The sequence below is a fragment of the Camarhynchus parvulus genome, chromosome 12 (assembly GCF_901933205.1).
Source record: "Camarhynchus parvulus chromosome 12, STF_HiC, whole genome shotgun sequence".
Taxonomy (NCBI): Eukaryota; Metazoa; Chordata; class Aves; order Passeriformes; family Thraupidae; genus Camarhynchus; species Camarhynchus parvulus.
In genome coordinates, this window is record NC_044582.1 from 19357049 (window position 1) to 19380083 (window position 23035).

A 23035-nucleotide genomic window follows, 5' to 3' on the forward strand; every position below is an offset into this window, starting at 1 on the left:
GAGCCAGCTCTTCCTGCTCGATGATGGGATGGGATGAATCTCTGGGGTTACCTGGGGCTCGGTGGCAGCACTGAGAGCCGCAGGATGCGGGGGCTGTGTCATTCCCAGGAGGAGCTGGCTGGGCTGTGCCAGCCCGGTATGGAGCTGTGGAGCCCCAAGCCCAGCTGGGGCTGGCAGAGCTGGGGCAGGCTGCTGTGGCTGTTGGCTGCCAGAGTTCTGCAGGAAGAGCACCCACGAGAGGTGCCTGGCACAGCTCAGCTTGGGGTGGAGGATGGATTTGCCATCCCCTGTGCCTGGGGTCCCGGCAGAGCCCCCTGCCCTGGCTCTCCCCGTGTGCAGGGGATGAGAAAATGCAGCAGCATTGCAGTGGCTGCTCCTGAGCTGGGATGTCTGCGCTAATTAATGAATCCAGGCTCTCTGTAGGACTGCTCTCAGTTCCACAGAGCTCCTTCCCTTCTGTCTCCTGCCCCACCTGTGCAGGCTGGAGCTGGGCTGGGCTGGGGAGCCCCCCAGGGATGTGGGAGCCCCACTCGTGCTGGGACCCCACACCAGCACAGACAACCCTCTTGAATTCCTCTGCACCTCCTCGTTTTCCTTTCCCTCTCCTTGGCAGGAAGGGAGATGAAGTGCTTTGCTCAGCCCCTTTCACAAACAAAGGAATAAATAAAATAAAGCCATAAGTGATGCCAGCATTTCTCTGGAAAGCTTGGGAGGAAGAACTAATGAGAAAATGCTATTAGTTCTATTTTTAAAGAGTTGAGAGCTCTGCGATGCCGTGGTGATGGAACCGGTGTAAGCACCTGGCTGATAAAGATCTCCTGCATGTCTGGGCTAATGCAGATGGACCGGGGCAGGGGGGGAGTGCAGAGGATTCTGTTTATCGAGCTTCCCTGGCAGCTTTCTGTTATCAAACACGGTGATTCCCAAGCTGTCAGAACGCATGGTAACATCTTCTGCCTGGGGAAAAGCCTGCAGGAAGGCAAATCCCACAAGTGATGTGAGAGGCTGTGAGTGGGACAGGGACCCTGCCAGCTGTGCAGCCAGGTGTGTGGCTCCTGTAGCACTCCGGGGGTGCCCTGGCACCCGTGCCACTCTGGGAGTGTCCTGCCTGTGCCCACAGGTGCCACCCCTCCCCAAGGGGTACCTGGAGCAGGTGCTGTGGCAGTGGAGAGGGGCTCAGAGCCCTTGTGCAGCTTTGGAAGAGCCCCGTGAGCGGCTGGGTGAGGATGTTTGGGGCCCAGGGAGGTGGCAGCCATGGGGCAGAGCTGCTGTCCCGCTCTGGCGTGGCAGTGCCCAGGCACGGACAGTCTGTCCTGCTCTCGGTGTGGCAGCAGCGCTCAGCAGCCTCGGACCCATCCCCGGCTCTCGGTGTGGCAGCAGCGCTCAGCAGCCTCGGGACCCTCCCCGAGCTCTGTTTGGGAGCGGGGGCAGCCCGAGAAAAGAGAGAGGCTGGAGGCACTCGGCTGTGACCACATAATGACTCTGTATACAAATTAGATGGATTCACAGCGTGCTTATCTAAATGAGGTTGCCATTTTACAATGCTAATTTTCCTGTTCGTTGCATGTGATACCGGAGCACGGCTGGTTTCAAAAACCCCATTGCAGGGCTGGGCAGGGTGCGGGTTTTGGGCAGGGTGCGGGTTTGGGGCAGGGTGCGGGTTTGGGGCAGGGTGCGGGTTTGGGGCAGGGGTGCGGGGCTTGGGGCAGGGTGCGGGTTTGGGGCAGGATGCGGGTTTTGGGCAGGGTGCGGGTTTTGGGCAGGATGCGGGTTTTGGGCGGGGTGCGGGGCTGGACAGGGTGCGGGTTTTGAGCAGGATGCGGGTTTTGGGCAGGGTGCGGGTTTGGGGCAGGGGTGCGGGGGATGCGGGTTTTGGGCGGGGTGCGGGTTTTGGGCAGGATGCGGGTTTTGGGCAGGATGCGGGGCTGGACAGGGTGCGGGTTTTGAGCAGGATGCGGGTTTTGGGCGGGGTGCGGGTTTTGGGCAGGATGCGGGTTTTGGGCAGGGTGCGGGTTTTGGGCAGGGTGCGGGTTTTGGGCAGGATGCGGGTTTGGGGCAGGGGTGCGGGTTTTGGGCAGGGTGCGGGGCTGGGCAGGGTGCGGCTTTTGGGCAGGATGCGGGGTTTGGGCAGGATGCGGGTTTTGGGCAGGATGCGGGTTTGGGGCAGGATGCGGGTTTGGGGCAGGGTGCGGGTTTTGGGCAGGATGCGGGTTTGGGGCAGGGTGCGGGGTTGGGCAGGATGCGGGTTTGGGGCAGGGTGCGGGTTTGGGGCAGGGTGCGGGTTTGGGGCAGGATGCGGGTTTTGGGCAGGGTGCGGGTTTGGGGCAGGGTGCGGGTTTGGGGCAGGGTGCGGGTTTGGGGCAGGGTGCGGGTTTTGGGCAGGGTGCGGGGCTGGGCAGGATGCGGGTTTTGGGCAGTGTGCGGGTTTGGGGCAGGGGTGCGGGTTTGGGGCAGGGTGCGGGGCTGGGCAGGGTGCGGGTTTGGGGCAGGGTGCGGGTTTTGGGCAGGGTGCGAGGCTCGCACAGCCCGGAGCTCCGAGGCCGGCGGGCTCAGCTGCCGCTGCAGTAATTAGCAGCCGCTCTGCAGATCTTGATAAACAATGCACAGGGGGCTTGTTCCTTTGCGCCGCGCTTCTGCCCTCCAGAGGGATAAATAACTGGAGGGAAGGGAATTGCAGGGAGATGGGATGGAGGAGGAGGAAACAAAGGCGGTGTGCGCGTTCCTAAGGCTGGGATGTGAGGGGCAGCAAGGATGGGAAATGCACTCTGGGGAGCCGAGGGCACGCGGGTGGCGTTCCCAAAGCACCCCAGCGTCCATGAAACGCTGCTGTGGCTCGGAGCAGGAGGCGCAGGAGCCTTTGGAGGAATGTCTGGGGTTTCATTTGTCACTCGGGGCTGGCTCCGGCTGAGCGCGGGGAAATGAGACTGCCCGGATTGCCTGGGAAAGCTACAGCGGCGTTTGGCATTCCTGGGGCTGCTGCTTTCCTTTGGATTCTCCACATATTCCCATCCCCCTTCTCCCGTTCCCATCCTCTCCCCCTCCCCCGGTCTGAGGAACGGGGCTGGAATGGAGCCCCCAGTCTGTTCTTGCAGGGGGCTCCGGGCTGGTGGAGCTTGGCTGATTCCCGACGGGCTGGGATGGCCCTGCTGGTCGGGAGCTGATGGGGGACATCTCATCCCCATCCCCATCCCCATCCCTATCCCATTCTCATCCCCATCCCCATTCCCATCCCTATCCCATCCCCATCCCCATCCCTATCCCATCCCCATCCCTATCCCATCCTCATCCCCATCCCTATCCCATCCCCATCCCCATCCCTATCCCATCCCCATCCCTATCCCCATCCCCATCCCATCCCCATCCCTATCCCATCCCCATCCCATGCCATCCCATCCCATCCCATCCCATCCCATCCCATCCCATCCCATCCCATCCCATCCCATCCCATCCCATCCCATCCCATCCCATCTCCTCCTGCCCTCCCGGCGCTGCTCCGTTGTTTCTCAGGGAGAGCCGATGAGGACCTGTTACAGTCGGTTGTTCAAAACGATCTGACACCCGGCATTCCGCATAAAGTCCCTTTCAGAAATAGCTATTCACTGGGAAGCGGAAAAAAAAAAGAAAGCGCGGTGATTTAGGGTGTAAACTGCGCATGCATAAACATGAGGCGATCTCCAGAGCCGGGTGCTCGCTCTGATGTGATGAATAGAGATGCAGGAGTGATTGCAGGGCCGTTCATCCCCTGCTCCCCCGGCTGCGTGCAGCCCCACCGAGGCCCGGGGCTGTTCGCAGCGGCCAGGACGGGATGCTGCGCGCAGGCTGCTCTGTCATGGGAGGAGAGCGCAGGGTCTCACATCATCCCTGCTCACCTGCAGCCTCTGCTGGCTCCGCTCCACCCTTCCCGTGGGCCCTGAGGGGAACAGCTTGTTCAGCACCTCGCAGGAGCAGTCCCTCGGGAGTTCTGAGCGCTGCCAGCACCAGCGGCCTTTTCACCGAGCGGGGATCCTGAAATACTTGGTGCTTTCCAGAAACGGCTCCCGTACCTTTCATCCTCAGGGCTTGCCAGGGTCACAGAGATCGCTTTCATCTTCCCAAAGCTCCCCTGCCCTGTGCAGGAGAGCCCTGCTCAGAGCTGCCAGGGAAATCCTGGGCACTGAGGCGTGGAAAGAAGGGCAGGGAAGTAAATCCTGGGCACTGGGACAGGCAGGGAAATCCTGGGCACTGGGACAGGCAGGGAAATCCTGGGCACTGGGACAGGGGAAGGAACAGCAGGGAAATCCTGGGCACTGGGACAGGCATGGAAAGAAGGGCAGGGAAATAAATCCTGGGCACTGGGACAGGCAGGGAAATCCTGGGCGCTGGGACAGGGGAGGGAAAGGCAGGGAAATCCTGAGCACTCCGTTTTTTCATGCAGAAAAGCCAATTCTTTATTCCCATCGTTCACATTTCTAGGAAATATCAGAAGGCACTGTGTTAAAACTAACTGGTCAGCAGGACAGTGAAACTCAGTTCCTTGCTTGGGAGGGGCTACTGCATATATCTATCAAATTTTCTCTCTCTAGATATGTTGACATATTTTTTTTACTGATTCTTATGGAACAGATTCCTTGTTTTTGCAGGTGTAGACTGTTTTTCTCTACAAGAATAATTTGTTATGTTATTCTACTTGTTTTCCCTTATGAGAACGTACAAGCCTGTTGGTAATTCAGCAGAGCAAGGCCTGATTGTATAAGGCCTTTCTTTTATAATATCTTTTCCTGTATGTAACAGGAGTCATGGGCAGGAAGGGCAGAGCCCTTTATTTTGATGTCTCAGAGCTTGAAGCCAATTTTAGGTGCTGCCTGGGGGCCCATCCAGTGCCACAGAGCCCAGCTCCTCGGGCTGCTGGAGACAAAGCTGTGCCCAGTTTTGGTGGGAGGCTCCTCCAGGGACCATTCACATTTCCAGAGCACCTGGATTATTTTTTTTTTTTCTGCTGAAGGAATTGCAGGGAGAATCCATCAAGTTTGGTTTGAACGTGTTTTAGAATCTGAATGCTTGTGGGCTTATCTGCTCTTTATGTTGTACTGCTTTTGTTCCAAGCTATGAACGAGGCCAGCTCTGAGCACCAGGACAGGTAGAACAGGTCAGCTCTGCTCTCAGGAGAGAACACAAAGCACACCTGGTTTGCTTGAGGGGTGCTCCAGGCCCAGGTGTTCTATTTGATGAACAGTTACTGGACGGACTATTCCATTTATTGAGCGCTGGCAGCAATTTACACCAAATCTGACACGTGGAGCTTCCAAAGGACACTCGGTGGAGAATTGTGAACCTTTTTTAATGACTGAAAATGGAGTTAATGATGAAATAACACTGCAAAAATAAGAGCAAGGCAGGTGGAGACGGGAAAGGTTGGTTTGGTCTGTGGTGTGGTTTAGGACCAGGTTTGTGTTTGTTGGGGTGGTTTAGGACCAGGTTTGTGTTTGTTGGGGTGGTTTAGGATCAGGTTTGTGTTTGTTGGGGTGGTTTAGGATCAGTTTTGTGTTTGTTGGGGTGGTTTAGGATCAGGTTTGTGTTTGTTTAGGATCAGGTTTGTGTTTGTTTTTGTCATTTTGTTTGTTGGGGTGGTTTAGGATCAGGTTTGTGTTGGTTGGTGTGGTTTAGGATCAGGTTTGTGTTTGTTGCTGTGGTTTAGGACAACGTTTGTGTTTGTTGCTGTGGTTTAGGCCCAGGTTTGTGTTGGTTGGTGGGGTTTAGGATCAGTTTGTTGCTGTGGTTTGGGAGTTTGTTTTTGTTGGGGTGGTTTAGGACCAGGTTTGTGTTGGTTGGTGGGGTTTAGGACCAGGTTTGTGTTTGTTGGGGTGGTTTAGGACCAGGTTTGTGTTTGTTGGGGTGGTTTAGGACCAGGTTTGTGTTTGTTGCTGTGGTTTAGGACCAGGTTTGTGTTTGTTGGTGTGGTTTAGGATCAGTTTGTTGCTGTGGTTTAGGGCCAGGTTTGTGTTTGTTGGGGTGGTTTAGGCCCAGGTTTGTGTTGGTTGGTGGGGTTTAGGATCAGTTTGTTGCTGTGGTTTAGGACCAGGTTTCTCTGTTGGTGTGCTTTAGGATCAGGTTTATCACGACACAGGCTGTGGGCTGGCTGCTGTTGATGGGGTCAGCACTGGACACTGGTTTGAGTGTTTAAGGAGGCCCTGGTGAGGCTGGGCAGCTCTCCCTGCAGGCTCCCCGTTCCCCAGGGCTCCTCTGCTGCCTCTGGGCTGCTCCAGGAGGGCAAGGAGCTGCTCTGGGGTGGTTTCCATCAGGCTGCTGTAGGGCTGAGCTCTTAGAGACCTTTAAAAAATAACAATATTTCTATATCTGGTTGCTCCTGCATGAGTCTAATAACACAGCCCTTAGAAAGTAATTTGGATTAATTAGAATGTCCGGGCACTTTTGCGATAAAGACATGCAGAGTAATTATCCAGTGTCCAGAATCATCTATTGAGCTTGTGAAGTTTAAGTCTGAAAATTATTCTCCCCTAAGTATTTGTCTTTCTGACTGTATTTCTGTTATTAAATTTGTTTTCCCACAAGTTAGATAAGAAGAAATGTAATTATTTAGCTGGCAAGCTCAATGTTGAGGTGAAGACAACCAGTGAAGGTAGAAGTGTGATTGCCTTGTGGTTTTCCCTGTAATAATGCAGAAATATTTAGATATCTGTGGAATTACATGGTGATGATGCACTCTGTGAAAGGCCAGAGATGAAATATAAGGGAATAAAAGGTATAGATATTCACTGGAACTTCTTTATTCCCTGTAACTCTTGGATATGTAGTGGGAGAAATGTCAAATGCAGATTTCTCCCATAATTACAACCCATTCTGGCTCACATCTCTCTCACTGCATTTTCTCACTCTCCTTTATACCCAGGCTGTGTCCTGAAGGACCTTGTTCTCTTTCTGATGCTCAGAGGACACAACAGGCCTTTTCGCTTGTGATAATGTTTATTTTGGATTAAAGAAAATATGAAATCAAAGGCAGGCTAAATATAATCCCTCAGTGTCCCTGGTGGAACCGTCCCAGGCCTGGGTCAGCCGTGCCTCCCACAGTTCTGAAGGAATTTTAAATGCCTGGGACTGAGGAGGAGATGGCTGACCTTGCAGATGGTGGAACAGTTTGTCCTCTCTGAGCCCCTCCCGGTGCTGCTGCTGCTCCCCAGTGCAGGGCAGCCCTGGAGGGGCTGGGAATGGGATGGAGAATCCCTGAGGAGCTGGGAATGGGGTGGAGAATCCCTGAGGAGCTGGGAAGGGGCTGCAGAATCCCTGAGGAGCTGGGAAGGGGCTGCAGAATCTCTGAGGAGCTGGGAAGGGGCTGGAGAATCCCTGAGGAGCTGGGAAGGGGCTGCAGAATCCCTGAGGAGCTGGGAAGGGAATGGAGAATCCCTGAGGAGCTGGGCAGGGGCTCACCTGGAGCAAAGGAGGCTCAGGGGCCCTTGTGGCTCTGCACAGCTCCTGCCAGGAGGGCACAGCCGGGGGGATTTGGGATCTGACCCCAGGGGACAGGGACAGGAGGAGAGGGAACGGCCCCAGGCTGGGCTGGGGAGGCTCAGGGGGGGATTTGGGAACAATTCTTCATGGGAACAGGGACAGGAGGAGAGGGAACGGCCCCAGGCTGGGCTGGGGAGCTCTAAACTGAATATCAGGAGCAATTTCTGCATGGCAAGGAATGCCCAGCCCTGGCACAGCTGCCCTGGGGGATAGAGGGTCCCCACTGCAGGGGATTTCAAAGCCCTGTGCAGGTGGCACTTGGGGACACAGGGCAGTGGTGGCCTGGGCAGAGCTGGGCAGGGTTGGATTGGATCCCGGGGTGTTTCCAGCCCAGTGGATTCCTCCGTGCTGAGCAGGCTGTGCCTTGGGCAGGAGGCACAGGCAGTGCCAGGCTGTGGGGCAGCAGTGAACTCACTGGAGTGAGGCTGCAGCAGCAAGGAGCACCTGAACTGAAGGCTGCTCTTACCTGGAGCAAATCATCGCTTCTGCGAACACGTTTGTGCTGCTGATGCTGAAATTGCAGGAGTCTGATGTTCGCACACTGCTTGTGAGGGCTGGGAGGAGAGAACACCAGCTGGCCTTGCCCTTACAGGGTTTTCCCTTCCTGGCTGCCCTTGCAGCCTGGTACATCTCAGATGCTCTGAATGCTGCTCTGCGCTCTGTAGTGTGGGAGGAGATGGTTTGTAGTGGTCTCCATGAGAGCACTCAGGCATTTTAATGAGAACAGGCTCCCACTTCTGCAGTACCTGTTCAGTGGGGGCTCTTCACAGGAACCTGGGTTTGCTCACTGTGGCGTTGAGCTGCCTGCCCACATCTGCAGGTAGGAAAGGGAAAATGAAGAGTGGATGGCTGAGATGTTATCACTCAGACCATGCCAGCCTCTGCAATCTGCTTACAGCAGAAGTCACACCCGCCTGTCCAGGCAGCCCCAGGACAATCAGCTGTGCACTGTCCCCTCCTGCCAGGGCAGCCCCTCACAGCTGTGTCACACCCAGGCTGCTCCTCGGCAGCTGTGGCAGCTCTCTGCCCCTTGTCCCCACCCGGGCCCTGTGCCGGTGCCCGGGCAGCGAGTGGGGCTGCCTGGAGCCCTTGGCCTGGGGGAATTTCTCTCCCAGTGTCACTGGGACACTGGCAGCAGCGATGCTGTGCCCACCAGGGCAGCTGTGTGCCTCTGCTCATGAATTTGGATTCATTTTCCAGCCTGGGTTGGTCACCTCCAGCTGGAGTTAGGTGAGCACGTGTCACCCTGGGCTGTGGCTGTGGGGACACCTCAGGAGGAGGAGCAGGAGCAGGAGGAGCAGGAGGAGGAGGACGAAGCTGTTGAGGCTCGCAGGTGTGGGTGAGCAGGGCTGCAGGGAGGTCAGGCAGCAGCTTACACATATTCTGTATAATTCACAGCTCTGCTCTTGCCTCCAGCTTTCCATAAAGTGCCAATCCAAAGCAGACAGTTTAAGCTCAAGCAGAACGGTTCAGTCAGCCGCAGTGTGTGAGCACATTAAAACCCGGGGGTTTTCATTATTTGACACATTTTTAAATTCAAAAATCCTTCCAATATTGCACGGAGGGAAATGAGCTCCAGAAGCCCTGTTTAAAACATCATTTACTGCTGGAAATGCAGCTGGTTCCCTTGGGGTGTCAGAGATCCGGGGGGGCTGGAGAGATCCCATTGTCTGAGGCCACTCAGACATTTGAATGGGAACAGGCTCCTGCTTCTGCAGTGTCTGCTCACTGGAAATTGTTCACAGAACCTGGGTTTGCTCACTGTGCTGCTGAGCTGCCTGGCCAAAGTTTCACTGCACACTGAAATTAGGAATGACCACTCAATGTAGGTAAATCTGTATTGCCAGATTTTGGATGTGTTACTGTGTCAGGGCACCAAGGCCAGAGCTTCATTCTCCTTGGCTGTCAGACTCTTGGCTCTACTGAAATTCAGGAATAAATATTCAAATCCCAGCCTTACTTTCCAGGACAGGAGCGTGGATGCTCTCCTAGGAATGCGATTATTATATTTATTATACAGTAACGAGCCGTGCTCACAGCGCAGCCACAGCTCTCACTGAGCCCAATAACAGCTCACAGGATGAGTGCTTCCCCTGTACCACGGTGCAGTTGGTCTCCTCTGGGCTGGGTTTGTGTGTCTGTCTGTGGATTGCTTTCACAGAACGTTGTTCTGCCACCAGCAACGCTTTCTGTCTCAGCCTGGCTGCTGAATGAGTCGTTACTGGTGTTGTCTTTATCGGGCTACTTTCAAAATCAATGAGATTTATGCTTGCAGATTAAAAACCTTTTAAAATATGCACAGACAATATAAGGTTCAATTATCTGTTTGGGATGAATGGAGCAGTGTGTACACATAAATAAAACATAAAAGCTGCTCCGCTCTGTTTATATTCTGCTCCTGATTTACTTTCAGAAGAGCTGGAATTGGTGAGTCCGTGTTTGGATGTGGGAGCTCCGTCACTGCAGGGATGTGTGTGCTGGGTGTCCATGCGTCCCTCTGGCTCCCCAGCTCCTGGGAGCGCAGGCAGGGATGGGGAATGAGATAAAACCAAATCCCCAGCGCTGCCAGTGCCAGGGACCCTGAGTGCCTGCCCAGCACTCTGGGTGGGACAGGAGCCCTTCTGAGAATGCCCTGAGTGCTGTAAATCTGAGCACCAGAGGAATGGCAATGGATTTGGGCATCTGTAAGACCTTGCAGGGTGTGTTCAGGGCATGGGAGAGGCAGACAAGCCCTTCCTCTCCCTGCATTGTGCACAGAACAGACACAGAACCCCAGAATGGGTTGGGTTGGAAGGGACCTTAAATCCCATCCATTTCTCACCAAGCTGAATATTTCACTTTAAAATGTTAAATGGGGAAGTGTCATACTTGCCCTGTGCCTTTGCCTTCAGTGTCGATAATCCCTGAGGTGCAGGAGATAAATATCCCTCTTTGGGATGGGAGAGGTGTTTGTGGCGGCTCCTGTGTGCCAGGGAGGCTGGCCCTGGTGTTTGTGCCTTTCCTGCCTGCCCAGGCTGAGCCAGGGCCCTCTGCCATGCCCAGGGCTGCTGCCCTCCAGGAGCCTCCCTGCAAGAAGGCTGGCTGCAGATAAAGGGCTTAGAAATAGTAATTAACCATTATAAATTAGACTTTTGCCCAATATTATTGAATCACAATGCAGATAAACCAAGAGAAATTAAAATGGGAGCAATAGAAATACCGGTTAATTTTACTTCTGAGAAGTGCTCACTCAGGATCTTCCTGATTACATAAACACAGCTTTATTCACAAGGAGGAATTTGCACACCCAAATTAGGCAAGTGTGTATCTAAAACTCTTTTTCCATGTCAGTAGGATGGAAAGTAAAGCTTTTTAGTAAATAATTCATCCCTAGGAAAGCATAAATGGCTGAGTCCTCATCCCCAGTATGTGAGCATGCTGAGACAGGGGTGATGTCCTTGTTTGTTCAAGGACAGTTTTATCTACAGCTCTAGAGAGGGGTAAGGTGTTTATTTTTGTGCTGTGACTCATTTTCATTACAATTTTGCGTCTCCTGGTTTCGAGTCAGGTTCTTCAAGTCCAAGGTTCTTTTATTATTTAAAAGCTGAGAAATCCCCCCCTGTTTTTCTATAAAAAACCAATCTGTGCCATGAGCTCATCGCTGTCAGGAGCAGACCTTGGTCCAGGCACAGGTTATCAAGATGAAGCGCAGGGTATCTCATATTTATGGACACATCTCGCTGTACTGGGTGTTTATGATCCTGTCTCCTGCTTTCTGAGCTGATGAAGCGCTCCCATGAGCCATGTGGACAGTACTAATTGCTGTAATTACTGTCCCTTAATTGCTACAATGGTTTGTTTCAGGAGTGCTTTCTCGCTCTAGGAGGGAAGCAGGAAAGACCCTGTGGGTACAGAGACGGCTCCCAGCTGGGCAGTACCACTCAGGATGGCTTTTCATGGCTTTTCATGGCAGTTGTGGTGGGGATGGGATGGGTTTGGGTGCCTGGAAATGGGCTCTTTTCAGGCTTGAAATTAATTAAACTGAAATGTGTTCAGTTAGAAAGGCAGTTGTTTGAGAAACTTTGGAGGTGTTTGTTTCAGTGATGGACTCCATCCACAATAATAACAATGGCAATGAGGATTTGGGGATTTGTAAAGGTGTTGCTGAGCAGCACCATGGCTGCTTCCTCCTGGCACTGGCCAAGGAGTGGGAGATGGAGCTCAAGGAGCTCAGCCCAGCTGTGGGGGCTGGTGCAAAGAGACCCTGCAGATGTAACCAAAATTCAGGTGCAGGAATCATTTCTGGGTTTATTTCTTAGTGTTCCTTCCGTTGCGCAGAAATATTTGCTGTTGCTCCTGAAATGGACTTAGATGAAAAGTTTCTTAATTGCTCTCCCTCACTTCGGCTGGGGCAGCGCCTGGGGAAATGCTGAGCTCGAGCTCAGCCACTGGAGAGCAGCACGAGGATCTGCTCCTGTTACCTTTACAAGCTCCGACCTTATTCAGTGTATTGGGTGAAATTTCCACAGAATCACAGCGTGGTTTGGGCTCCAGGGAGCCTAAAGCTCTGCTCAGCCCCCTGCCAAGGGCAGGGACAGCTTCCCGTGGGTATCTGGATTTCCAGAGCTGCCTGCCAGGTTTCCTTCCTGCTCAGAAGGCAGAGTGAGCACGAGGAGGGTCTGGAGGGGTTTGGCCCAGAGAAAACAGCCAGGGAGAAACGTGAGTGAGCTGAGCTGCAGGCAGGGGAAGCAGCTCTCTGCAGGATGCTGGGGCTGTCTGTCCTGCACTTTGGGATGGGGATGGGGCACAGGAGGAGCTGTGCTGCCTGAGGATTAAACCCTGACCTGATGCATTTCTAAATTAATAAAACCCAAGCTCTGAACAGATCTCAGGCTGTTCCTCACCCATCAGCTCACACAGAGCTCCAGGCAGCTCGTGTGTGTGAATTTGGGTGGTTTTGGGGCATTTGCAGTGTTTGTAGCCTGACTCTGCCCTGCCACACGTGGTGGGCTCAGAAGGCTCTGCCAGAGCAGGCTGAGCTCTCCCCATTGCCAGGAAACCAGAATCAGTAAAACTTCCTGGGAAATTGAAAGGAGAAACGCAGCAAGCTGTGAACCTCATATTGCCCTGCTAGGAGCTCATTAATGTCTCAGTAGGGGCACTCCTCCATTATCTTAATTGCTCAGGTCCTCAGGGAAATTGCCTTTTCTGAAGCCTCCTGGCTGCTGTCAGTGCCTGAGGTGGGTTCAGGTGCACCTTCCTCATCGCCTTTAATGAGGGGCTGAGAGGGGCTGAGCTCAGTCCCTGCAGGCAGCGCAGCAGCAATGACTGCGGGTCTTTGGGGTGTTTGCAGCACAGCAGCAATGACTGCTGGTCTTTGGGGTGTTTGCAGCGCAGCAGCAATGACTGCTGGTCTTTGGGGTGTTTGCAGCACAGCAGCAATGACTGCGGGTGTTTGGGGTGTTTGCAGCACAGCAGCAATGACTGCGGGTGTTTGGGGTGTTTGCAGCACAGCAGCAATGACTGCGGGTGTTTGGGGTGTTTGCAGCACAGCAGCAATGACTGCGGGTGTTTGGGGTGTTTGCAGCTGGGGCTGACTCTGGAGCAGAGGCTGGGCTGGGCAGGAAGGCCAGGCTTTGGCAGGCCAGGCTTTGGCAGGCCAGGCTTGCAGTCTTACAGCCCAGGGAGGCTGCTGTGTGCTCTGGCACTGGGGTTGGTGTGTTCCAGAACAGACACGTGAGCAACTCAAACGCTCTGTCGCTCTTGAGTTGTCTTTGGTGAGCAACTCAAACGCTCTGTCGTTGTTCTTGGAAAAAACGGTTTGTTGAGCAGGGAGAGAAGAGGATATGGGGCTGGATAATAACACCCAGTGAGTCTGAAAGGGGAACTGAAACAGGGAGTTTCTGTTTCAGTGGGGTTTGCTCTGCAGTGACCTGTTCCAGTTTGTGTTTCAGTGGGGTTTGCTCTGAAGTGAGTGGTTCCAGTTTGTTTGGGTTTCAGTGTGGTTTGCTCTGAAGTGAGTGGTTCCAGTTTGTGTTTCAGTGGGGTTACTCTGCAGTGACCTGTTTGAGTTTGTGTTTCAATGGGGTTTACTCTGAGCTGTTCCAGGCTGTATTTCAGTGGGGTTTCTCTGAGCTGTTCCCAGGCTGCTGCTGGGCCAGGCTGCTGTGGAAGGAGAGGCTGAGGACTCTCCTGGCTCCCTGGGGTGTTTGTGCTGCTCCTGCTGCAGCTGCTCTCCTGCAGGGGCCTGAGCAAGACAACAGGAGTGACCCAGAGACAGCTCTTCATTAGCCGGAGAAAATGAAATAAATGAAGAATAATGGTCAGCGTTAGAAATAAATTAACATCAATTAATCACTGACTCAGACAATGTTCCCAGCATTAATCATTCCCCCTTGCTGCCACCAGAGCATCAGCCAGGCTCACGCGTGTGGAACTCCTGCATGGTGTGCAGGGTGCACAACCACAGGGACTGAGGGAGAGCTGCTTCCCCCGAGGCTGAAATGCTCCCTGCCAGCTCCTCGGGTCCCTCAGAGAGCCCAGCTCAGCTCCTGCTGCGCTGCTGGGCAAGGGCCAGGACATGGGGCCCTTTGGGATCACAGCCCCTCTGCCAAGGGGCTGGAGCCTTTGGGAGAGCACCCTGGGCTTCTCTGCAGCTTTTGATGGGTCAGAACAGGAAATGGGGGAATGTGATGGAACAGAAATCCTGCTTCTTCCAACTCCAGTTCTGAGCTGATGATAAAGAACAGACTTTACCAAAATGAGAGAAAAATAAAGTGGTGAAGAGACAGAAAATATTTATCTGGAATGCTGAAAAGCCCTGAACAGAGCAGTCTGATTTAAAACTGATTTAAGCTCAGATTCAAACTCTGATTTAAAGCTCTGGCTGTCCCTTGGCCCTGCCCGTGACACCATGGGCACATCCCTGGAGCAGAGCGCAGGGACCCAGCTGCCCTTGGCTCTCGCTGCGCTGGACAATCCATTTTCATTCTGAAGGGCACTTCAGCGCTGCCAGGAGCTGGCGGTGCCTGTGTGGAGCTCCCTGCAGGCAGCAGTTAAACTTGAGCTGGTTTTTAGCTCGTGGGGGCCCAGTTTGGCCCCTGGGATGCTGCAGGCGTGCATGGGGAGCTGGGCAGGAGCAGGAGGTGCCTTTTGCAGGTGTCTGCAATGGGCTCTGCCCCTCTGGGCAGGGCATTGTGGTGGCTGCAGTCCCTGGCACACCCACTGAAGGACTCTGCTCCCTGTATTTGAGCAAAACAGGAGAATTCTACTTGGCACATTTCTCTAACTTCATGTTGCTTTTAGATATCCTGTTAGAAACACTGGTAAAACACCTCATATCTGCTTTTTATACTCAAGTGATTGAAGCAGCCGGCAGTAGTTAATATTTTATGAACAGTGGAAAAAGATTTAAAATCCAAAAGGTCTCCTTAGGAATATAAGCAATGCAGCAGATTCTGTAGAAGCTCTGCTTGTTGTGGAAGTGCAGAATGTGCTCCTTTTGATTTTGAGGTGAAAAAGCAGTTGTTGGCAAGGTGGAGTACAAAGAGTTGCCGTGGATAAAACCTGCTATTTCAGCCCCACTTTCATGCTGGTTGCAGGAAGCAGCCCTTGCTGTCCCCTTGCCCTGCTCTCTGTGAGCCAGGGGGGCAGAACCCTTGCAGTGCTCGTCCTGGGGCTGTGCAATGTTTGTTTTTCTGAGGAGGCAGGAGCTGGTGAATACCTGTGTGTGATAAATACAGTGCTGTGCAGAGACCAGAGCTGGGAGTGCAGGAGGTGCCTGTGTGCAGGGGGATAGAATGTAAGAAAATAAAAGTAGTATAGAAAGTAATCTTACCCCTAAGGAGTTGCAGCTGGGCCAATTATTAAAGATTAGGAGCAGGCCTGACTTTACCAGGCCACAGCTGTGACCAGTGAGAAGAAGATGCTATAAAAGAGTGGGGTGGCTGGTTGAGGGGGAACTGGAGTCAGTTGGTTGCTGTGAGAAGAAGGAAGAGTCAGTGCTCTGAGGAGCAGCCTACAAGAAACCTAAGGAGGTATGAAACTCTTGAAATAAGGAGACAGCAGTATGGAACCTTTGCAATACAGTGACAACAGCTGTGTGAGCACCAGGTGCTGCCCTGGGCTTGGGCTCAGGTATTAAATAAATGGTTTGTGTGCAGTGCAGAGCTCTTCCCTCCCCTCCCTGGGGCTCCAGGGAGAGTCAGGGCAGTTCCTTGACTCAGGGAGCAGTCCCAGCCTGTGACAAACAATGGCTCGGGGACTGGTGTCCTGTCAGCCAGGGAGCAGCCCTGGGCACTGCTCTGGGCTCTGTTACTGGAGTCCCTGTCAGGCTGCTCCACACTGCTGGGAGCAGGGGAGGCAGTGCCTGCGTGGCTGGCACGGGGCTGAGCTGTGCCAGGCTGTGTCTGTGCAGAGACGTCCCTGCTCAGCACCTTCACACCCTTCTTCATCAGAGGGAGTGAAAACTGAGCCCACTTTGCCTTGAGCCTGGAGCCCTCATCCTCCTGAGGCTGAGGAAGGGTCTGCCTGGCTTTCAGGCAGTGCTGGCAGGTGCAGAGCTCACCTCACTCTGCCAGGATCCCGAATCCTGCCAAAACCAGCACAGCCAGACCAGGGCAGCGAGGGGTTAAAATGTTTGTGTGCTGATCTGATGGCCTTAAAGGAAGGCGTGCTGGATGTGCATGTCCAGAGCTGTGAGCAGCTGGTTCACAGCTTTAGCTGGGGAACTGGGAGCTTTTATTGGGGTAACTGGGAGCGGTTGGTTCCCAGCTTTATTGGGTAACTGGGAGCAGTTGGTTCCCTGTTTTCCTGGGTAACTGGAGCCAGTGAAGGATTGCTCCTGTCCCTGTACCTTGTAGGGTGCAGAGCACAGCAAAGCCAAAGCCCAGCTGAAGCCAGGTGCTTTAGCTGCTGCTGCAAGAAGTGCCATGAGTTTGTGAATGTGTGTATTTATCAGAAATTGTTTTTTTCTACAGATCCCACAAATCAGTTATGCCTCAACTGCCCCCGAGTTGAGCGATGACAGGCGCTATGATTTCTTCTCACGGGTGGTTCCTCCAGATTCCTTCCAAGCACAAGCAATGGTGGACATTGTGAAAGCTTTGGGATGGAATTATGTGTCCACTTTGGCATCTGAAGGGAATTATGGAGAAAAAGGAGTCGAGTCCTTCATGCAAATTTCCAGAGAGGCAGGTAGGCCGTGCTGCTCGGCAAGCCATCCGTGTCGTGTTGTGCTCAATGTCATCCTGTGTTCCCAGAGCTCATGTGTGCTCCTAAAGCTGCTCCAGCTCTCTGCAATGCTCTGCCATGGCTCCTGGATGTTGTCATTCCTAAATTGCTCGTGGAAGGTCAGAGAGTGGGAGCCCTCAGTGGTTTTCAGTCATTTCTGGGGGGTTTAGAGGTCCTGAGTTGTGCCCAGCTGCTGCTGCTGCCCTGGCTGAGCTGTCCTGGCATGGGCAGAGGGCAGGTTTGGGAAGGCTGAGCTCCTGTGTGTGTCTCCCCAGGCTGGAGCTGGGCTGTGAGCTGCTCCCAGCCTGCCTGGTGCCCCCGTGGGTGCCCAGCTCTCCGTGCCAGCCTGGTCTGGGTTTGCTTTGGCATTGCCCTGCCCAGCTCACTGCAGGGAACTCAGAACCTTCCCCTGAGGGCTCAGGGGCTGCCGTGTGGGATGTGGAGCCCCCAGGCCCAGTGGTGTGGGATGAGACGTGCCAGACCTGGGTGTGAGCCCTTGGCCAGCTGGTTTGCAATCCAGACCCGTGAGGGTTTGGGAACTGCAGCGTTTGGAGCTGATTCCTGGGCTGGGGAGGAGAAACAGCAGAGGATGGAATTCATTGCTGGTGCTGAATGCAAGGGCTGTCTCCAGAGGCTCTGCAGGTAGAGCCCATGGGCAGGGGCAGGGCAGGCTCTGCTGTGCTCCCCAAGTGGGACTCACAGGTGTCCCAGCCTGGCACTGCCCCAGTGAAAGCAGCTCAGTGCCCAGCTCAGTGCCCAGCTCAGTGCCCAGCCTGGGCTGGAGCTGCTCTGGAGCTGCTCTGGGCTCCCCATGCCCGGGCTGCTCCCACAGCACTGGCTCTGCCTGCAGGGACAGCCCCCAAACTACCCCAACCTGATGGGTCCCTGCTGGCAGCACCTGCCAGGGAACAGGCAGGGAAACTCACTGGGCTTAAAGGAGGGGCCTTGGAGAGGGGGAGCTGGAATTGTTTCCTTATGCTGGTGTCACAGAAGGAACCCACATTTGCATAAATTCTTCTGTTCCTACAAATGCATATTTATGTGGTATTAAAGCAAATGGGTTTGGATTTAATACAGCAGGAAGTGACAAATGCCAGTGCTCATTGGAATTTAAAATTGGCTTTCTTTGCAAATATCCACTGTTGCAAACTCATGCCCAAAATGTGGTCCCTGTGTGAAGGACAGGCTGTGGCTGCAGACCTGGTGCAGAATTTACATTTATTCCATGAGCTGTCCATGCAGCCAGCACCAAACTCAGCCCCTGCAGCCAGAGCAGAGCCTGCTCCCCTCAGCTCTGAGTGTGTGCAGGGGGATGGAGGTGATGCTGGGGATGAAGGCTCTGACAGGGATGCTGCCTAAAGCTCCTCCTCAGAGCCAGGATGGGATAATCTGATGCCTGGCTGCTGCTCAGGGCTGTGCTCAGCTCCCTGTGCCACGCTCCTACAGCTCAGGGGAAGCTCTGACAGGGTTTAATTCCTGCCAACAAGGTCCCTGGCCTTCCAGAGCCTGGCGAGTGCAGGAAGATCTGGTTTTGGGAGGTTTAGTGGAGCGGGGCTGGCTGGAGATGCAGCTCCTGCCCTTCCCCTGGGGCACTGGAGCCTGTCCCTGCCTTTGGGCTGTGAGCCCAGGCTGGTGGAGTTCACTGGGGGAGCTGTGCCCTGGCTCCCTGGGGCTGCATGGGCTCAGCCCTGGGACAGGGACAGGGCAGGAGGAGAGGGAAGGGCCTCGAGTGCCCCAGGGCAGCCTCGGGGTGGGTATTGGTGAAAACTCAGTACAGAATGGGCTGGGCAGGCTGGCAGGGGCTGCCCGGGGCAGTGACAGGCACCAGCCCTGGAAAGGGCCAGGAAAGGCTGGGAATGGCACCTGGGTGTGATCGTGTTCACAGGGGTTTTCGGATTGGGGAAGAGACAAGGACCTGACTCCGTGTTTCAGAAGGCTTGATTTGTTATTTTATTATCTATATTGCATTAAAACTATACTGAAAGAATAGAAGAAAAGGTTTCATCAGAAGGCTAGCTAAGAATAGAAAAAGAAAGTATGATAACAAAAGTTTGTGTCTAGGACTCTCTGTCTGAGCCAGCTGGGCTGTGATTGGCCATTAATTAGAAACAACCACATGAGACCAATCACAGATGCACCTGTTGCATCCCACAGCAGCAGATAACCATTGTTTACATTTTGTTCCTGAGGCCTCTCAGCTTCTCAGGAGGAAAAGTCCTAACGAAAGATGTGTGTGACACCTGGGGGCAGGGATGGGGCAGGGGTGGCAGCACAGTCCCTGCCCGGCTGTCCCTGTGCAGCCCTTAGGAGCAGGCAGATCAGAGCCCAGGCTGCAGGGAGCTCCCCCAAGCTGAGCTATCCCAGCAGGGAGCAGGGCTGGCAGCTCCCAGAGCTCCCTGCCATCTCCAGGCACTGTCCCTTGGCACAGGGGCAGCCCTGCTCCATAGGCACCTGCACATTTCCTGGCTCTGGCTGCAGTCTGTAGCCAGCTGATTATCCTGAAGGCAGAGTTTCATCCAGACTTGTGTCTGATCAGCTGGGATCTTAGGAAATCTGAGGATCAGTGGAAAGTGCTTCCCCTGCTTAGTTTTCAAATATGCTTTGGCACATAAAGACTTTGCTTGATCCTCCGAGTTAATAATTCTTCACAAAGTGACTTTTATTATGAGCACTTCAAGCGAGTTTGAATATGTCATTGTGGCAGGAGATGAAGATTTGAAACATGCTCTGCAGTCTGTGGGATTAATAAATTAGGGGAATGGTCTAATTATGGGAAATCTAAAGGACAATTTCAGATTATTAATGAAACTACTGAATACTTGAAATTCAAAGATTAATTCATCTTTGATTTTTTTTTAAAGATTAATCTGTACCAGAAGGTTAATTGCTATCTCTAAGAAATATATATATTGAAGTTGTTAGCAAAAGACCACTTGAATGCCTCCTAACAGATAAATGAAAGATCTGGAGTGCATTTATGAACGCTCTGCTCTCCCCAAATGGCCCATTTGCACAGCTCAGTGGGGTTCTGCTGCTCTCCCACTGCTGGGCTGCAGGATGAGTGTCCCTCCTTGTCCTGCTGGGCAGGGCTGGGGGAGGATGAGGAGGAGCAGTGAGGATGGGCTGAGCTCTGGGAGGATGGGGTGAGCGGTTGGATGTTGGGCTGAGCAGTTGGTGCTGCCCAGGACAGAGCAGGGAGGATGAGGAGGAGCAGTGAGGATGGGCTGAGCTGTTGGTGCTGCCCAGGACAGAGCAGGGAGGATGAGGAGGAGCTGTGGGAGGATGGGGTGAGCGGTTGGATGTTGGGCTGAGGTTGGTGCTGCCCAGGACAGAGCAGGGAGGATGAGGAGGGGGGGGGCTGAGCTGGGCTGGGAGAGATAAGGTGGGGTGAGTGGGGGATGGGGTGAGGTGCTGGAGGATGGGCTGAGCGGTTGGATGTTGGGCTGAGCAGTTGGTGCTGCCCAGGACAGAGCAGTGAGGATGAGGAGGAGCTGTGGGAGGATGGGCTGAGCTGTTGGATGTTGGGGTGAGCTGTGGGGGCTGCCCAGGACAGAGCAGGGAGGATGAGGAGGAGCAGGGAGGATGGGCTGAGCTGTTGGTGCTGCCCAGGACAGAGCAGTGAGGATGAGGAGGAGCAGGGAGGATGGGCTGAGCTGTGGGGGCTGCCCAGGACAGAGCAGTAAGGATGGGCTGAGCTGTTGGACGTTGTGCTGAGCAGTTGGTGCTGCCCAGGACAGCAGGCTGGGCTCAGCTCTCCCCCTGCAGCCCCTCGCGCAGCCAGGCAGGCTCACCCAGCTCTGAGCTCAGCTTTGGGGGGCAGCCTAGCAAAGCCGAGCTCTGGCTGTGGGGCTGGAGGCTCACAGAGCCCGGGTGGGGGTGAGTGTGAGGGTGCAGAGCACAGGGGGAGCTTTGGGGAGGTTCCCAGACCCCTCCTGGGGGCTCCATGTGTTCCCCTGTCTTTGGCTGTGCTCAGTCATTCAGCTCTGATGGGAGTAGCCTTTCCTCACTCTCCTGGGATCCTGTTTTCTGGATCAAACACACAAAAACAAACGGATAAAGCACTCAGAAAATCGAGTCATTTATATCCAAGCACTTCAAGCGTTTTCCATTTTTCTTCCCACTTTTCCCAAGCACTCAGGCACGTGTCCTTTCAGTGTGCACTGATGTTAAATAACAACATTATGAAATCTATTGTTCTCCCTCCTGTTGTCACATAACAAATGTTTTGGCATTCCAGAACAAACAGCCAGGAAGGATTGCTGTCTGAGTTTGTAGTGACTGCTGTTCTGTGCCCAGTCTGGCAGGGTTAATGAGCTTTCCTGTTAATTGTAGCTGGGCTGGGAGGAGATGCCCTGGCCTTGATCCTCAGGAGTGCTTGGGGTTGCATGGAGAGCCTGGAGGAATTTCTGAGAGCAGGAGAGCAAAACCTGTCCCTGGGAGTGCTCAGAGCTCTTTGGGAGCCTTGGGCAGTGCAGAGGAGGGCTGAGCTCCCTGAGGTGCTGACTGGAGCTCCGAGCTCCTCCTGTGCTGCCCGAGGTGCTGCGGTGGTTTCACATCCCCAAACCACTGAGGCTGCAGGGCCCTTCCCTCCTGAGCCCCCGGGGTCCTGAGGGGCTGCTCTGCTCCCTGCCCAGCACGGCAGGGATGAGATCCCAGTGCCCTTTGCAAACACCCCTTTCTCTTGGCACAGGCAGAGTTGGCACCCAGCACAAGCACACTGGTGAAGAGCTTGAGTTAAAACCACATCCAGTCCTTGGTGCCTGGTGGTAGAGGTATTTCCTTCCCTTTAAACCACATCCAGTCCTTGGTGCCTGGTGGTAGAGGTATTTCCTTCCCTGTAAACCACATCCAGTCCTTGGTGCCTAGGGATAGATGTATTTCCTTCCCTTTTGCCATCATGGGGGACAAGTTCCAGGTGTGGATTTCCAGGGTGGTGGGTGACAGAGCTGTGCCCACAGCTGTCAGCCCCAGCTGCAGGCAGGCCTGCACACCCTTAGTTTAGGTTACATTGCATTCTAGACTTTTCTTTTGGTTACAATGCATTATTTACTTTGCTGAGCATCTTAATACAGCAGAACCAATCTATACATTAACTATTACCTATAGCCTATCACAACTGCTGTAATTACCATATCCACGTTACTGTTCTCCAATCACTAGAAGTCAGTACATCACAGTTTAAGCTAGAAGATGCATTTCAGTGTTCTTGCAGTGGAAAATTCTGAGCCCTTTTTTCTACTTGCAACTTTGCTGACTTGTTTGCCTGTGCTCTCTTTGTGCTTGGTAAAAACATCTTCTTGTTTGGGGTGGGTTTATCCTTTGCTCTAAGCCATAAAAACCCCTTCTAACTAACACACCCTTTGCCTTCTTTGTTATCCAGCAAGACTGGCTCAGCAATTCTTTTCTTCTATATCAAAACTTGCTTCCATCTCTATTCCTTCATCAGACTCTCCATTCAGAAATCTTTCTGCTCAGCACACATATCTGTGAGACTTTCTTGTCAAACTCTCATCCTTCCCAACAACTGGGCATTAGGTGCTATGAGGAAATGGACACAGAGTTTGTTACTGGGATTAGGGGCTCTGAGGAAATGGGGACATGCAGTTTGTTCTGGGCATTAGGGAGCTTGAGGAAAAGATGCCCTTGAATCTTGGGGAGCAGAAGGGGAAAGGAGAGAGTTTGGGGTTAGAGAACAATAAAAGGAACAAGTCTGTGGAAAGAGCAAGGGAGGAGTGGGGCTGAGGAGCGGGAGGATGAAAAGCTGCAGAACAAAGGTGATACCAGTGGATGGGCTTGCAAAGATTAAACCATGGCTGGGAAAAATGTCCACGAGTAAGGAAGCTTTGCCAGAGAGTGAATGGGCTGAAAAATCACATTTATTTAATCCCAAAAAAAACCCTGATTTCGGGAGCAGAATTGACTTTGGTTGTGAAAACTTAAAACTTCTAGAAGATGAGGCAGGAATCCTTCCCAGAGTCTCTGTTTTGTGCCCAGGGCAGGGGAAGCAGCCTTCCTGGAGGTCTGTGTGTGAGCCCTGCTCCTCAGCTGCCTCTGCCTGCCTGCCCAGGGTCCCTCTGTGTCCTGCTGCTCTGGGGCGGGCAGGGGCCAGCCAGGTGCTCCCCAGACACGGTTTTGCTCCGTTACCATTATTTATAGGGCCTGCCTTCCTGCAGGCTGCTGGGCTGAGCTGCTCAGAGCTCTCCAGCAGAGCTGGGCTCCTTCTGCAGCAGCACCCAGGGGCTGGGGCTGGCTGAGCTCGCCGTGCTCTGAGCCCAAACCCAGCAGCTTTCTGCTTCAAACCTGAAGGATTTCACAGAAATGC

The 23035-nt window shown here is 53.7% G+C and overlaps 1 protein-coding gene across 3 annotated transcripts in view; it reads left to right on the forward strand.

Moving 5' to 3' along the window:
* Positions 1 to 23035, forward strand: part of GRM7 (glutamate metabotropic receptor 7) — a 193852-nt gene that overhangs the window by 59949 nt on the left and 110868 nt on the right. For all 3 annotated transcript variants that reach the window (XM_030956622.1, XM_030956621.1, XM_030956623.1), the window contains exon 2: positions 16461 to 16677. In XM_030956622.1, the coding sequence (XP_030812482.1) occupies positions 16461 to 16677 (217 nt within the window). The remainder of the gene's footprint in view (positions 1 to 16460; positions 16678 to 23035) is intronic.